Below are 16,007 nucleotides of genomic sequence, written 5' to 3'. Positions count from 1 at the left end.
TTACATGACGATTGGCTTCAGTTTGACAGACCCAAAACTTGTCACGGTTTAAGATTAAAAGCAAAAGTGCCTTCATCTTTTCAAATATGCTCTTTTTCTCACTGTGTCAAGGTGACCTCTTTTCACCGTATGATCAAAGCAGTTACGAGAAATAAACCAGAAACACACAGACACCACTGTGTCCCTTCATCTCTTTGGGCTGTCATCCACTCCCATGGGCCAAACAAAAATAGCCACAAAGTGTCACCCCCCAACCCCCCCCAAAAAAGATACTTAAAATTCCAGCTACTTCAGACATGCACAAACATGAAGAAGCTTTGTTTAAATAAATCATTTTCAAGGCTCAGTCTAATAGCTGGCTCGAGGGGCACTCACATGATTTCCAACAGACAACAAACACCCAAGCCACATGTTTTCTTTCCTATTCATGTTATCCACTCACTGTCAGCTGATAACACACACATTAGTGACGGCATATTGTATATCATCCACAGTGTGAGACAACTCAAAAGATACCATAACCGAGTATCAGTGACATTAGTGTCGGTCTGAACAGCGCTGATTTGACTGTTCGGTTTGGGACTTCATCCAGTAACACAAGGTGGAATATCACTCTCTTCCTGGAAGTCAGCCAGTGGAGGCCCATCAACAGATCAGCCATTGAAAGGCCATCGGCCGGTTAATGTCAACAGCACTTCGAGTTGTGTGAGGCTGAACAGACTTCCTACAAGCATCCTCCTCCTCCTCCTCCTTCCCTCCCTTACTCCCTCACGTTTTCCTCACTTGCCTTACATTCATTACTCAAGCTACCCCCAACACACACACAAACACACACACACACACCTGCACCGCCCTTTATCTCTCCTTGTACCTACAGTCCCTTGTCATCACGTCGGTCTCTCTCATCCCGCCCCTCCTTCAGTATCTCATTCTCATTTCCACCTCCTGTGTACTCTTGGCGCAGCTGAAGCTTTAGCATCATCAACCACACAGCTGTTATGTAACCTATGATTATACGCTTTGTGTGTGCATATGTGTGTGTGTGTGCTTTCTGGGAAGAGGGAGTGGTTTATAGGAAGAAGACATCATTGATAACTTTGTTGTTCCTGTCAATGTTCTCACACTATATGCTGCTGAGAGGGTGGGAATGGAACATCTACTTCTATGAGACACACACACACAGTAGAAACCTTGAGCTACACTAATAGGCGCTGACCATCTCAATAGGACATTCAGTATGTGGCAGGTACCTCCTGTCATCAACCATCCAATCAAATTAGAGAGCTGGCTGTGATTTTTCTGTCCCCAGGCCTAGCAGAGGTATTGGCAAACAGTCTGTCTGAATTGGCAGTTTGTTTCTTCGCTTCGTTATNAAAAAGATACTTAAAATTCCAGCTACTTCAGACATGCACAAACATGAAGAAGCTTTGTTTAAATAAATCATTTTCAAGGCTCAGTCTAATAGCTGGCTCGAGGGGCACTCACATGATTTCCAACAGACAACAAACACCCAAGCCACATGTTTTCTTTCCTATTCATGTTATCCACTCACTGTCAGCTGATAACACACACATTAGTGACGGCATATTGTATATCATCCACAGTGTGAGACAACTCAAAAGATACCATAACCGAGTATCAGTGACATTAGTGTCGGTCTGAACAGCGCTGATTTGACTGTTCGGTTTGGGACTTCATCCAGTAACACAAGGTGGAATATCACTCTCTTCCTGGAAGTCAGCCAGTGGAGGCCCATCAACAGATCAGCCATTGAAAGGCCATCGGCCGGTTAATGTCAACAGCACTTCGAGTTGTGTGAGGCTGAACAGACTTCCTACAAGCATCCTCCTCCTCCTCCTCCTTCCCTCCCTTACTCCCTCACGTTTTCCTCACTTGCCTTACATTCATTACTCAAGCTACCCCCAACACACACACAAACACACACACACACACCTGCACCGCCCTTTATCTCTCCTTGTACCTACAGTCCCTTGTCATCACGTCGGTCTCTCTCATCCCGCCCCTCCTTCAGTATCTCATTCTCATTTCCACCTCCTGTGTACTCTTGGCGCAGCTGAAGCTTTAGCATCATCAACCACACAGCTGTTATGTAACCTATGATTATACGCTTTGTGTGTGCATATGTGTGTGTGTGTGCTTTCTGGGAAGAGGGAGTGGTTTATAGGAAGAAGACATCATTGATAACTTTGTTGTTCCTGTCAATGTTCTCACACTATATGCTGCTGAGAGGGTGGGAATGGAACATCTACTTCTATGAGACACACACACACAGTAGAAACCTTGAGCTACACTAATAGGCGCTGACCATCTCAATAGGACATTCAGTATGTGGCAGGTACCTCCTGTCATCAACCATCCAATCAAATTAGAGAGCTGGCTGTGATTTTTCTGTCCCCAGGCCTAGCAGAGGTATTGGCAAACAGTCTGTCTGAATTGGCAGTTTGTTTCTTCGCTTCGTTATTTCCAGAATCAGCTGGCAATTTCAAATGGTGACCAAACAAAACAGCGAACAAGGCTGATGAGCTTTTCTAAATAGAGAGCGGGCCATAAAAACAGACTGAAACCGCCATCATGACTTTGTTTACCCCTAAGTTTTGAATCTTATTGATCAAATCTAATTAGAAACTCATCAGTGGATTCTTTCTCCCTAATAAGGTTTATTGCATCAAGTGGATACTCCAAAAATCCTTATCAAATTTCTCATTCTGTAATGAAAAGCTGTGGATGAAAACTGATCTGAAGCTGCTTTTTTTAGACTGATTTAATGTCGCCTTTTGCTCTTTGCTTCCTCTTGCCAGGTGGCTGTGTTTGCCTGCCTTATGGGCACTGCAGTGTAAAATGGATGCAAAATAAATTAAAGTTGTCCAAGACGAGCTGGAAAGGAACACTGCAAGACTGTTCAAAGAGAAATGCTTGATCTCTGGAGTCTTCATTGCCTCTTCTGTATAGGACTGGTCAGCTGCACTCAAGCAAAACGTCAGTAAGTCTACAGTTAAGTAAAATCAATGAGCAAGATTGAAACTGAGTCGAGTAGTTTTTTCCCCAGCAGCTTCTTAATCTAAGGTTATTTTGACAACAGCTTTAAGATTCATTTTTAACAAAAAACAGTATTCGATGAGGATATTTAACCATAATATTTCCATACTATGAATGTGAATGTTTAGGATAAGTGGTCACAATGGACTGATGTTAAAGATAGTCACATTTAACCTCTAATTAAGATAATTTGTCTTAATTAAAAAAAGCACTTCTGATGTGTTTATCCAGTAGCAAGAGGACAATAAAACACCAAGCAGCTGATTACTTTCAGCATGGAAATGCCCATCCTGAGTTGAACATGAACAATGTTAAACTCTGCTATCAAAAAAAAATCAAGTTGCCTGGCAACAGCTACAGGCAAAGAAAAAGATCAAAAATTCAGCACCACATGAAAATCTAGAGCAAACAAATGAAGTCTGGCTTCAGGTGGTTTGTTCTGAACGTGTGCCAGATCTCTCTTTGGTTTGATCGGCTGCTACTCTGTGACACGCCAGCACATTTGTGACTGCCTTCGCTTTTAACCACCTTTTTAAAAAGTTCATATATATATACAGTTAGCACCCATAGTGCAACCAATGAGTGCTTATTGGCAGGGACATGGCTGAAACTGTGTTGACCTTTGTTGAGGTTTTATGAAGGGTTTTTACAAGAGCAGCAGTATGTTAACTGTATGTCAGTCTATGAAATACTACCACAGCTTACTAGGCATTTTAAATGTATAGCTACTAGATAATGAGCCATTATGACAACCAAAATAGGGCTAACTAGAGTGGACAAAATCAGTGTGAGAAAATCCAGTTAAACAGCATCATAATGATTTGAGTGAGGAATATGGCAAGAAGGAGCAACAACAAGACCGTCTCTGAGGCTCTGCCAAGCTATTCAATATGAGGATGATGAAAACCAGGTTAAGGTCATTCCTATATCTAGGTTAAAGTGATGCAGAGGAGGAGGAGGAGCACAGAGAGGCAGAGAGAGAGGAGTAGAGACTACTGCAGCAGTCTGGTCCACTGACCTCCTTTGAACGCCTCTCTCTCTCTCGGGACAGGAAGGTGCAGTATCCAGTGTCCTCCCCACTTTAAAGCCAATCAGTGTAATTACAGGCTCTGTTTCTATTAGCCAGAACACATTCACAAAGAGAGAAGCACGCACACACACTTAACTAATAGCACAGTTACCATGCAAATAAAGTCCAATGGAGCACAACTGACACACACACACACACACACACACACACACACACACACACCCACACCCTCTAACTTCCGTTAAAATACATCTCTGTTATGTTTTTAGCAATGCTTTTTGATTCAGTCTACCTTTGTGAAGAAAGATGCGTAGTAAATCCCAGGGAGCTCCTTACAACAGACTATTTAACGGCTAATAACCGGGATTAGTTTCTAACGGCAGAGGCGTAACCGACCTGCTGACTGCTACTTCTTTTACTTCTTTTCTCTTTGTCTTCTTCTTCTTCTTCGTCAACGGGCACGGCGAAGAGGTACCCGCAGCTGCTGAGCCACAGGCCGGCGGAACATTAAATGAAATAAACGGACGAGAGAGGTACGGATGCTCGTGTTGTAATAACGGTGACGGCAGCCTCTGACTGGGATGACATTGAGCTCCCTTTACGCGCCAGCTTTTCCAACCGGCGGTTCCCTCCTCCTCCTCCTCTTTCTCCTCCTCTTCCTCTGCCCTCTCTCTCTCACTCTCTCTCCATCTCTCTCTTTTTTTTTCTAGGCACGCGTGCTGAATAATGCAGGGCTCGCGAGGTCCCGGGAGTCCTTTCTGTCCCGTTCCAGAGACAATCAGAGAGCGAGCCACCAGAGCGAGCCGCAGCCAAGGACAATGAGACTGACCCGCGCGGATCAGGTTACCTCCGTACTGCCTTTCATTCATTTATTCAGCTGCAAAACAATCTGACTGCAGCCCAGCCAACCTGCCCCCCCGCCCCCGCCCCCTCGGTTCTGAACCCCACCTCTCTGTCTCCCCACCCCTCTGTCTGTGCACCTCCAACTCTAGCACCCCCGCTCTCAAATGTGCTCAGGTGGCGTTTTCAGAGAAACAAAAGCGGAACACTCCAGAATAGGCGGCGGTGGTAAGGTAGGCTCCATTTTCCCAAGTACTGTACTTAAGTACAATTTAAGGATTACTTCAGGCTACTTCATAAAAACATGGGGGTATATAAAAAATAGAAAATCTACTATATGGGAATAACATAGTCATCATAAAGTTGAAACCCACCACACTGAATGATCAGATATAACTCCCTGTAGGAATACAATACTGCATCAAATTGATACCATAGTAGATTTAAATGCCTATCCCAAAGTACAGTAAGGTCACTATGAATTTACTATTTAGTACCACAGACTTGTTACAGTCTATGTGAGTACAGTAAGGCCATATTAAATTTACTGAGTGCCATAAATATACAGTAATATAACTTAGAGGTACCCACTGTATATTTACCCACAATATATTTATGTCCCTCTACAATTTTTCTTTAATATTTCTTATAGGCTATAAGAAATATTAAAGAAACACTGTAGTGGTACACTTCAGAACAACACTGCAGAACAACTATGCAGCTGTAGAAAGGAAACAATGCGACCGAAAGCATTCCAAACATAGACAGTCTACATGGAAGCACATACAGTTCATTGTGAACTGAACTCCAGATGGAAAAAAAACAAATGATTATCTCACTTAAAGCAAAAACATTTTCAAATGAAGTTCTTTACTACCTCAAGGATAAAACCACCCTCGGGTGTTTTAATGTGGATGTCATCAATGTGTGATGTTCAGGAATTTTCAGGAATTGTTTTGGGATTTAGTTTCTTGACTTTGTCCACTTTCCCTCTACCCACCTTGCCTAGTTGAATAAACACATTTTCAAATTATCAGCCTGAATGTTCTGTACTCAGCCGACATGTAGACAGCAATAGCGATATTAAAGAAAAAAACATGTAGGCTATCACAAACATACATCTATATTAGAAGAACTCCCAGTCCTAACTTAGGAGCGTGGTCGTCTTGTTCCTCCCATGATTTGTGCTTAACAACTTTTCCCATTGAAGTAAAAGAAAAATTGGTCAGACCTGACACATATACAAATAGACACACGTATAGTACACACTCCATTTTCAAAAAATAGAAAGTGTCACTTGTAATCCCCGTTAAAAGGTGAACAGATAGTCTTGCTTATAACTGCATCATGAAAGTTTTCCTGGCAGAGAATGCCCTGGTGTAGTCCCTTACTGGTTTGATGTCCGAAGTATGTGAGTACATGATGTAAGGAATGTCATGTAGAAACTCTTACCCTGTCCGTAGTCGTGACTTTAAAGTTTTGGATACAAGTAATTGCACCCCTAGATATAACACAGTCACACAGATACACTATACTCACCATGGCAGTGTGAGGATGTCTGGTTGGAATGGGAGCTTGATAGCCATTTGTGGTTGTCACGGTAACATCTGGTGTTTGGCTGTAGCCTGTGATAAAGCAAAATGTGAGTTATTGTTACTGCTGTCATCTTTGGTATTGATCATCATCTTTCATATTGATTTGTACCTGTGGGCGGACCTTGCACTGCCTTTGTTTATGAACATTGTAATGTATTGTTGTCAAGTAAAGAGCATGTAATATTGTGTTTCTATGAAATAAGAAAAACAGCCCACACTGGCTTGTTATCTGGTTTTGAAAAGTTTATAGACCCCAACAGATGGAATATGTGATCCTGAAAATGAAGAGAAAACATGAAAATCCATCTGTCTTCCATATGCAAATCTGACACTGTGAAAAGCTAATGACGCAAGCATGCATTTGACCTGTAAATACGACCTGTACATATGATAGATTAAGCTTATGATCCTTATTTGCACAGACTGCACATACGCTTTAGTGGTGGATTTTCAATCTGTAAATCTGTTATTCAGTTTCCATCATAGTGAGAATTCTCTTTAATCTAAGAAGATCATTTGTATGTGCTTGACACAGCACTCTGGCTGTATTTTTATCTTTTTTTGACTTATTCTTAGCTGATTCACTGACCCAGTTCTACTTTGAGGAGTCAAGTTCATCTGATTTCGTATTTCATTATCCTCAACCTCCTGACACTCACACTCACTGCAGCTGAAGTAACAACACTGATGTCAGGACAGAAAAATGTGAACATGAATCTGTCAGAGCAGATTTCTACTGTAACTACTACTGCTGTGACTAGCACTACCAGTAGTACTTTACTATTGCTACTGCTAGTGCTAATACTAATGTCATTACTGTTGTATACCTCTACTACTATGCTGCTACTGTTGTATCAGTCGCAGTAGAATGGCAGCAGCACCTGTAGAAATAGAAGCTGAGGACGAAGTAGCAGCAGCAACATCTCAGGCTCTTTCCATTTTATGCCACTTTATACTTCAAGTCTATTATGTTATTACTTTTTACGTTTAACTGTAGTTCCGAGGTACTTTGCTGATATTAAATACAAACAAATGACCACTTTATAAAATATTACAGATGAAACTACCCAGCAGTAGAATGCTGCTCACACATTAACGCACAAGTAACAATGATCCAATAATCCTACATAATATATAGCACTCTAAAACAGGCCTTCCTGCATAATAATTGCTTTTTCTTATGCTAGGTACTCTTAATGGGTATTTTTATATTGTGTTATTGCTGCTTTTAAAGAATCTGAATTGTTCTTCCAGCTCTGGTAGTAGGAATACTAGTGACAGTATTAGAAATAGGAATGGTATTAGTAGTAGCTGTAATAGTAGCAACAGTATTAGTAGCATTAGCAGTGGTAGTAGTGAATTAAACCTATTCTCTCTTATTGCACAGTTTATGTCGAAATTCAGGATCACTGTCAAACAGTTGTTTTGAAAAGTGCTATATAACTAAAGTTATTATAATTAGGGCCCGAGCACCAAAGGGTGCGAGGACCCTATGGAAATTGTAATGTTGTTTCTTCTTATTATTATTATTATCTAATAATTAAGCTGATTATTTAAGCATCTTCTTCAACTACCTCAAAAAATATGTCTGTTTCTTAATTTCTGCTTTAACTGTTTATGTCCTGCAGCTTTTTGAATGTAAAGTTTGACTTACAGGAAGAAACCACAAAGTCATGTTTAATCTTGCTCGGCTGTGACGTCATCTTATTATTGTACTCTGATTCTATTGTACCTTTATTGAACTACATGAGTATAGATGAGTATGTACAGGAAGTCCATATATGCTGTGATCTACGCTCATAGTGACAGGTTTTCGACTCTTGATGACATATTACCATCCTGTCATATGTGTGTGTGTGTGTGTGTGTGTGTGTGTGTGTGTGTGTGTGTGTGCATGCGTGAGAATGTGTAATAATTATCTTCAGTCATGGTTTCTGTTAAAGACACCAGGCCATTATTTTCTAGAAGTAAATCAATCAGTGGTTATTAACACAGAAAACACGCCCATCCTGTGTATGAGTGTGTGTGTGTGTGTGTGTGTGTGTGTGTGTGTGTGTGTGTGTGTGTGTGTGTGTATGTGTGGCCTAAATGCTAGTCCTGTTCTCATTGTCATGACATCGCTAATATAATCATTTATCACCCTGTGTTATGTCTTCTGGGGTAATGTGCGTCATGTTGGTGTGGCTGCACTCCTCACATCATGAGTTTATAGGGGAACAAAAACACCCAGTTTGTCATTTAAGATATCAAAGGAAAGATGACGTGGCACAACTGCTACATTCAAAAGGAATCTCTATGACTCCTTTTTTTTCCTTTAAGATGGATACTTTGATAATGTACCGTACCAGTCATACAAGCTAGTGTATTGTGTTTACACTGCTTATCACGTGGGTGCTGCTCCTGAAGTGTCCATGAACAGAACTGGGACCACTTCCATGTTCATGCAGTGTGCTTTTAAATGTATGGGAGTGTTACACGGATGGTTAGTGCCTCAGTGTGGTTTCTCCACCTCAACCAGTCTTTTTTGTCCTCTCTGTTGTCAGCTGTGAACTTGTCAGTGGTGTCAGTAAAGTCAGAAGACTGAGCATGCAGTGACACTGTAGGTGAACGGTTGCATGATTTTCTCGCAGTACCTGCTATTGGTACCAAGGGGGCGCCCCAGGGCTCCTGCAAAACAGGGGCATGGGAGTGTCTAGATTGATCCAACTATATTCATCTACTGTAGATACTATTTATCTACCTTTTCTTCATACTTTCTTTCCTTCAACACCAGCCACCTCCCTACCTCCCCCTTCCTCTGCTATATATCTTCTTAATTATTTACAGCCTTTACATTGCTATGGTCATCATACATATTCTTTTGCATTGTGTAAATTCATAAGATGCCGCAGACACAGTACGAGTCCCTACAGGAATGTAGCAGTAATATTAGAGCGATATTTTCACGAGCATACTTTGCAATGCATCCAGCCACCCTTTATTCAGGTCTTTAATACTGATACCGCGTGGCAGTTTACCCATTTTGAGAGATGAACTACCTGCGGTTTGTTTTCAAGGCTTTAATCTCATTCTCATCCTTGTGTGAGAGCACCTCATTTGTTACCAGATCGGCCATACAACCATATTTATATGTATCTAAATTCATAATTTGAATTTTTTACGATAATAAAGAAAAATACAACACTTCTTTCTTTTGCCAGTTTTTTGCACTTCATTAATGTTTTTGTATTACATTATGTGCTATATACATCTGGTAAATATTAGGAATCTAATACTGTCTACATATTAAGATACGCTCAATAAGGAAGGTCTTAGTGAATCAAAGCAGTAATTGTGCAAACATGGCTCTGATTTTTAACTCACTGTGACTGGGGTTTTAGTCTTACTCCAGTTTGTTTGTGCAATAAAACGCCTCTTTTTCACATTCACAATGACTGATGACTTTAACTGACCAGATTTGTCGTTCATTGCTCTTTTTGGGTTTGAAACTGAGCAAGTGAACCTATGAGGGCATAGCATGAATGTAAAACCTGCCCTAATTAACAGTTTAATTGGCCTACAGTGTATTGCGCTGAGCCTATCTTCACCCTTACATCCTTTCAACAAAGTTGCATGAAAAACCTGGACAAACAACTCTTATGTGACTGCTGAAAACGCTCACCTAAGTTTAAGTGTAAACCGTGCGTGTGGTAACTCATTTGATGTGTGTGTGCTTGTTAGTGGCAGTGGGTAGTATAACAGATAGGGATAGGGATGCAGTAAGGATGAGCTTGTGATCTCTTTGTCAGCAGCCAGTGAAAAAGTGAATGTTAGAGACAGATGGAAAGAACAACAAGCAAGAGACGGCAGGGGGGCACTGGAGAAACTCAGCTTTATTGACCAAAGATAGAGAGAAGATACAGACATCAGAGAGCGAGAGAGAGAGGGGAAGAGAGAGAGAGAGAGAGAGAGAATGTGACGGAGTGAGGTGTCATAACCATAAAGAAAGAAGAGAGAGAGAGAGAGAGAGAGAGGTGTGAACAAGAGAAAATGGCTCCTTTTTGTTTTAACAGTCCATACAACCATGAGGGCAGGCAGACAAAGAGAAAAAGAGAGACCCCTACATAGTCAGAGGAGTACTGCAGACGTGGCAGTGGGGCTGGTAAACTCAACAAGTCTGTTGTTCTCCTACAGCTCCTTGCATTACATCAAAATCACGCACCCACACGCACCCGCGCACACCCACACACACGCACGCACACACACACACGCACACACACACACACACACACACACACACACACACACACACACACACACACACACACACACAAATCCAAACAGGCAAACTGGCTTGGTCAGGCTCCATTAACTTGAACTCAGCCTTACTCTTTTCTCCTTTTTTATCTGTTTTTTTTTTTTTTTTGAGATTGTAACTGTGTTTCCTTTTGTAAGTACATACACTAAGTGCTTCCTTGCTCATTGCACATCATCTGTGTGCGTCACACCGTGGGGGGGAAACCTAACACTACACTTCCCAGAATACACTTCTCTGCATAGTCAAACAGTCATGCAATAAATATGTTTTTGGCTAATCTGGGTAACAGGTAACAGGTCAACATTATTAATTGTCCCCGGCCTGACATGGACCTTGCAGTCTGTTTGCTGCAGATAAACTTAACAAGGGAAAATAAGTGTGTAACACTGCTTAGAGGGACCATCTTGGTTGTTTTTCTTTTCATGAGATTTGTAGCAGTGAAATTGAACGATGAGAACAGACTATGCGCAAACATGGCCATTGCGAAAAAGGACATTGGTTATTTTTCAGGTGAATGTCAGCCAAGTCAAGTGGAGTTTAACACTTTACTTAATTGAATGGACAGCAACGGCTGCCTGGGGATATGCGAAAGGAAAACAGTCAGCAAAAGTGTAAAATGACCATGATTTGTAGTTACTGGGCTCTTGTGCAAATCCATCAGCATAGTTAAATAAGATGCTGTCTCTGCATAATGTTTTGAGATCCTCAGATACCCCTAAGGTCGAACCTAACATGTTTGGGAATGGGAGTAGTCGCCAAGAGTTCAGGGAAATTGGTGAGGGTCGTGGGGTTAGGTGGGGGGTGGGGTGGGGGGAGGGTTGAGGGTTAATCATGAGATTACACACAGCAAAGCAGTGAAGAGAACGAAACTATACAAAGCTCTCATTTGTGCACTCATACAGTCGTAATATGGCATTGCAGGACATCAGAACAATGTCTAGTACCCAGAATAATCAGCATTATCTCTAGATCTCTATATAGATGTGGAAAATAAAATCATCACTAAATAGAATATAGACTATATTTACATTCTTTATCTACACAGGAAATCAGACCCCGGGTGGGTCTGGTGGTGGCCAATCACACAGCCAGGTGGACTGACTGACAGCAGCAGTGGCCGATCACACTAAAGCTTGTACGTCTGAAGGGCCGACCTACAGTTCTGCACTTTCAGGAAAGTTTAGAGGTGGGATTGTACAGCTGTGCGCAGAGCCATGTAAGGAAGTAACCTTTCATTGCTGGAAATATGCTATTTGTTGCCAAGGATTATTGTTTCCGTCGTTCATTCTTTTTATGACTAATACCAGAGTTAGTACACAATATAGATGTTGTGTTAAAAGATGTTATGTTCTTTAGTCGAGGGCCAAGGCCAGTGAAGCAGTCAAACAAATAACTGAGGAGAAAAAAAAAAGGAAAAGAGACTGCACTCTGAAAAAAAGGTTGTTGAGGCTCTTCAGGTCAGTGTATGCTCATTGTATTAGGTTAGTGAAGTGTTCACTGTTGCTTATTCTATTTTTTTTCTGTCATGATGTGAATAAATCATATTAAGACCAAATAAACCAAGAACATCACGGCCACTTGATACACACCTGAGCCACAAGACGCCCCTAAGTCACATTATTTGGATCTGAAGAGCCTCTCTAACCTCTTCGTAAGTGTGCAAATGTCTTCTTCAACCACATATCTGGCCCAATTATAACTTTATTGATCTCACTCTGACAACAGGTATCTCTCTGTAGCGTACAATGGCAAAGTGTAGTCACTAACTCTCTCAAAAAATCAATTCAAACAGATGCACACTGAGCATCGCCATCCTCTCTGTTCCATGTAACATCAAAAGAGACCAGAGCATCCACTATCATTTCACAGAATGAGGATGATTATTGCTTTGGAGAGCTTTTTTTTTTTTTCTGAAAACCAGCCTTGAAAATGACCTACAGTGTTATATACTTGATGTTATAATGACACCCAGGCCACATTATTTGTAGCACCCTTGTAAACGAGGGCCTGGCTGGTGACTATAGCAAGAGCTGGCAGTGTTTTCAGTCTCTTTGAATTGTAAAGAGCACAATGGATCTATGGTGGGCTTCTGCAGCAGTGAAGTGAATTTAATGGACAGAAAGATGAACATGAATTGCACAGAATCTTTGTCTAAAAGCTCATTTGAGCGCAGCTGTCATAGTTGCAATTTAGTAATCTGCTAGTGCTCGTTAATAGTCATTATTCACATCTTTGTGCTCAGGCTGTTAGTGTATAACCCATGTTTGTTTTCATAGGTGGAAATGCGTGTTCCCTTGCTGTCAGAGTGTACTCATTAAGCTGCCGTTAGCTTCCTGTGCTCTAGAGACTTCAGACACATTGGAAAAGTTGGCTGTATAGATCCTACTGGCTGCCAAAAGGTGTTCCACGGCTTCTTATTGGCTGCTGAGATAGGAAGTGCTAGAATAGGAGGAAATGACCTCAGTAGTGGAATAGCTGGAGTTAATGGAGAAAACATCAGAGAGAGGGAGAGAGAGAGAGAGAGAGAGAGAGAGAGAGAGAGAGATGAGGGAAAGAGTGAGAGAGTCCTGTTACTACAAACTACAGTGTCAAAAACCTCAGTTTCCCACGGAAACAGGCATCCCAACAATTCAATGGCCTTTGAAGTTTCAAAAGAAAAGAGAGGAAAATGTTCAGATAACAACAGCAAACTGAAATAAAAGTCTAATAGAAACTTCTAATTATCTCTATCTTTTGTTAAGATGTGGAAGAATGAAGAGGCACATAAAGAAACCAAGGCAACAAGTCCCCTCCTCTCCGCCCTGGTCAGAGAGAGTCTGTATAAGGAAGGGGGGGGGGTATGTGGGTTGTTTGAGTTCATAGGTTGGGTGTGTGGAGTGTATATATGTTTGTTTGGAGACAAAAGGGGGGGTCGGGGGTTGGTTGAGCATTGGGTTGAGAGAAAAGGAAGTTGGAAGTGACTGAATAGAAAAAATAAAAAAATAACTGAGACTGTGTCTTTTTGAATGTTTTATAAACTGGCTTATTAAAGGTGGTGATCTGGTTGATTGTCCTTAGAGCCAAACGCACTGTTTGGTTTGACAGCATGGCAATGTGACTGATTGTCCGTAAAGTCTTACTGAGTCTCACTGAGAGGAGGTCTATATATATATATATATATAACCTGGTTTAAGCTCCTTGACAAGAAACATCAATTTCCTCCATCTGTCTGATTTCACCATAAATATAGCAGCACGACAACAGCTTAATTCCTGCATCGTGATTTGAATTTGTGAAATATACTGTGCTGTTGCAGGAGAAGGGAGGCGGGAAGGCAGAGCCTCCAATGTTGACACAGTGTGTAACGAAAGAGAAGAGATGTAGAGGTGATCATGGAACTGAGTAAAAAGTCAAAGGTCAGACAAGAGCGTGTGTGAGTGTGCATGTGTGTGCCAGCCGATCAGCGTCCAGAGGAGGAGGAGGAAGGCAGGGCTTCTGTTAGTAACCATCCAGAGACAGAGGAGAAGAGAGGGGTGTTGTGGGTAATAATAAAAGGGTGGAAGAGGAAGAAGATTCAGTCACATGAGGATGCAGCACTCGCAGCGTTTCCTCTTGTCTGTACCTGTGGCGGGGGTGAGGCCGGGTGGGGGGGCCGTGTTGGCGTCAGGATTCGCGGGGGGCGAGGAGGCGCTGTCAGGCTCACGGCCGTCAGATGACAGTTCCGTGCTGACGGCCTCAGATGTGGCCGGCCGCCCTGACACGAGGTCAGCCGCCGTGCCGTCGATGACGGATAGGTCAGTGACCGTCTTCTCCCTCAGCGATTTCTCGTCGTCTTCGTCGATCAGAACCACCTCGGCCTTCACGGCGCCGTCAAAGCCTAGCAGTCGCCTGCTCTCGCTCATGTCCTCAACGTCTTGGTAGCCAAGGAACACCATGGTGACTGGGTGCTCTGCACTGGCTTGAGGTGGGGAGGTGAGCTCGTTGCCTGGGTGGGCTGAGGAGACGGGCTGAGTTGTGACAGGAGCAGAGGGGGGCATCATGCCCAGCCGGGTTTCCCTCTGGAGGGTGACCTGGGCTGGTGGGCTGGAGGGGATGGATGGTGGGGCGCAGGAGGGTGGGGACAGATCATCAACATCTGCTGGGGAAACGTAAGCCTGTGGGGCAGCTGGGGCAGCTGGGGTAGCTGGGGTAGCTGGGGTAGCTGGGGTAGCTGGGGTAGCTGGGGTAGCTGGGGTAGCTGTGGTAGCTGGGGTAGCTGGGGTCACCGTCACCTGACCCCTCCCGCCATCTCCTCCTCGCACAGTAGGTCTGGCAGCGCGCTGGATCAGCTGGTCAACCTGCGCAGAGCTCCAACCATTCTCCACAGTGGTAGTGGACACACCCCCAGAGGAAGTGACCTCGTAGACTACTTTTCTGCCATCATCATAGACTTTGATGCCACGTGACGCTGCATCCAGCGGGCTCACACGGTTGGCTGACAGGATGCGCTGCTCGCCGGTCTGTGGGTCATGCTGCACGTTGATCTCCATGGCAAACATGGCTGTTAGGAGGAGGGGGTGGGGTGGGGGTGAATGGGAGAAGAGACGGGGGGGGGGGGGGGGGGGGGGGGAGTGCAGAAGGGAGAAAGGTTTAAAGGACGAGTGAAGGGTTAGGAAGGGTCCAGTGGAGAGGGTGGGGGGTGTTGGGAAGAAAAGGTGGAGGGAGTGAAGCGTGAGGACGTGGACACTGTTCTCTGACAATTTAGCACAACAGAAAATGATCTTTAGGAATACTTATAACTTTTAACTTAAAGCACCATAATGTAAACTTACTGAGGATGTGTATAGATGGTACTTCAAGTCAACTGTGGTGCTTCTAGGTCACTTAGGATTACACTGAAACACTTATACTGCTAAACAAGCAGTTTTGAAAACATGTTGATGTTTCCTAAGGTTCAATAAACCACCAATCTGTGAAAGTGTGATCATTTTATTCTAACTGAATGGTGATGTTTTGCTTTGTTCATACACTTGTCTTTTGATGTGAAATCATTAACTTACTGCACATCAATCATAAGCACAACTGTTTTATTAAATGGAACTGACGCAAGAGCTGAGCTTTTATTTTGTAGAGCTATCCCCCAGTGCAAAGTCAGCAGAACCAAATACAAAGAAACAAAGATAATAAACTAAACACAAGCCGTTCACTATCATAACGTTTAGCTTTTTCT

At 42.8% G+C, this 16,007-nt stretch overlaps 1 protein-coding gene across 3 annotated transcripts in view; it reads right to left on the bottom strand.

The window, feature by feature from the left end:
• LOC111237464 (A-kinase anchor protein 2-like) overlaps positions 1–16,007 on the bottom strand; it is a 73,450-nt gene that overhangs the window by 24,574 nt on the left and 32,869 nt on the right. For 2 of the 3 annotated variants that reach the window (XM_022766569.1, XM_022766570.1), the window contains exon 7: positions 6,467–6,552. In XM_022766569.1, the coding sequence (XP_022622290.1) occupies positions 6,467–6,552 (86 nt within the window). Of the gene's footprint in view, positions 1–6,466; positions 6,553–14,420; positions 14,461–16,007 lie in introns of those variants that run through there. The other variant, XM_022766571.1, reaches the window with a different exon arrangement.

The sequence above is a fragment of the Seriola dumerili genome, unplaced genomic scaffold, assembly GCF_002260705.1.
Source record: "Seriola dumerili isolate Sdu_G_001 unplaced genomic scaffold, Sdu_1.0 BDQW01000874.1, whole genome shotgun sequence".
NCBI lineage: Eukaryota > Metazoa > Chordata > Actinopteri > Carangiformes > Carangidae > Seriola > Seriola dumerili.
This window is presented reverse-complemented; position numbering and strand designations above follow the sequence as displayed.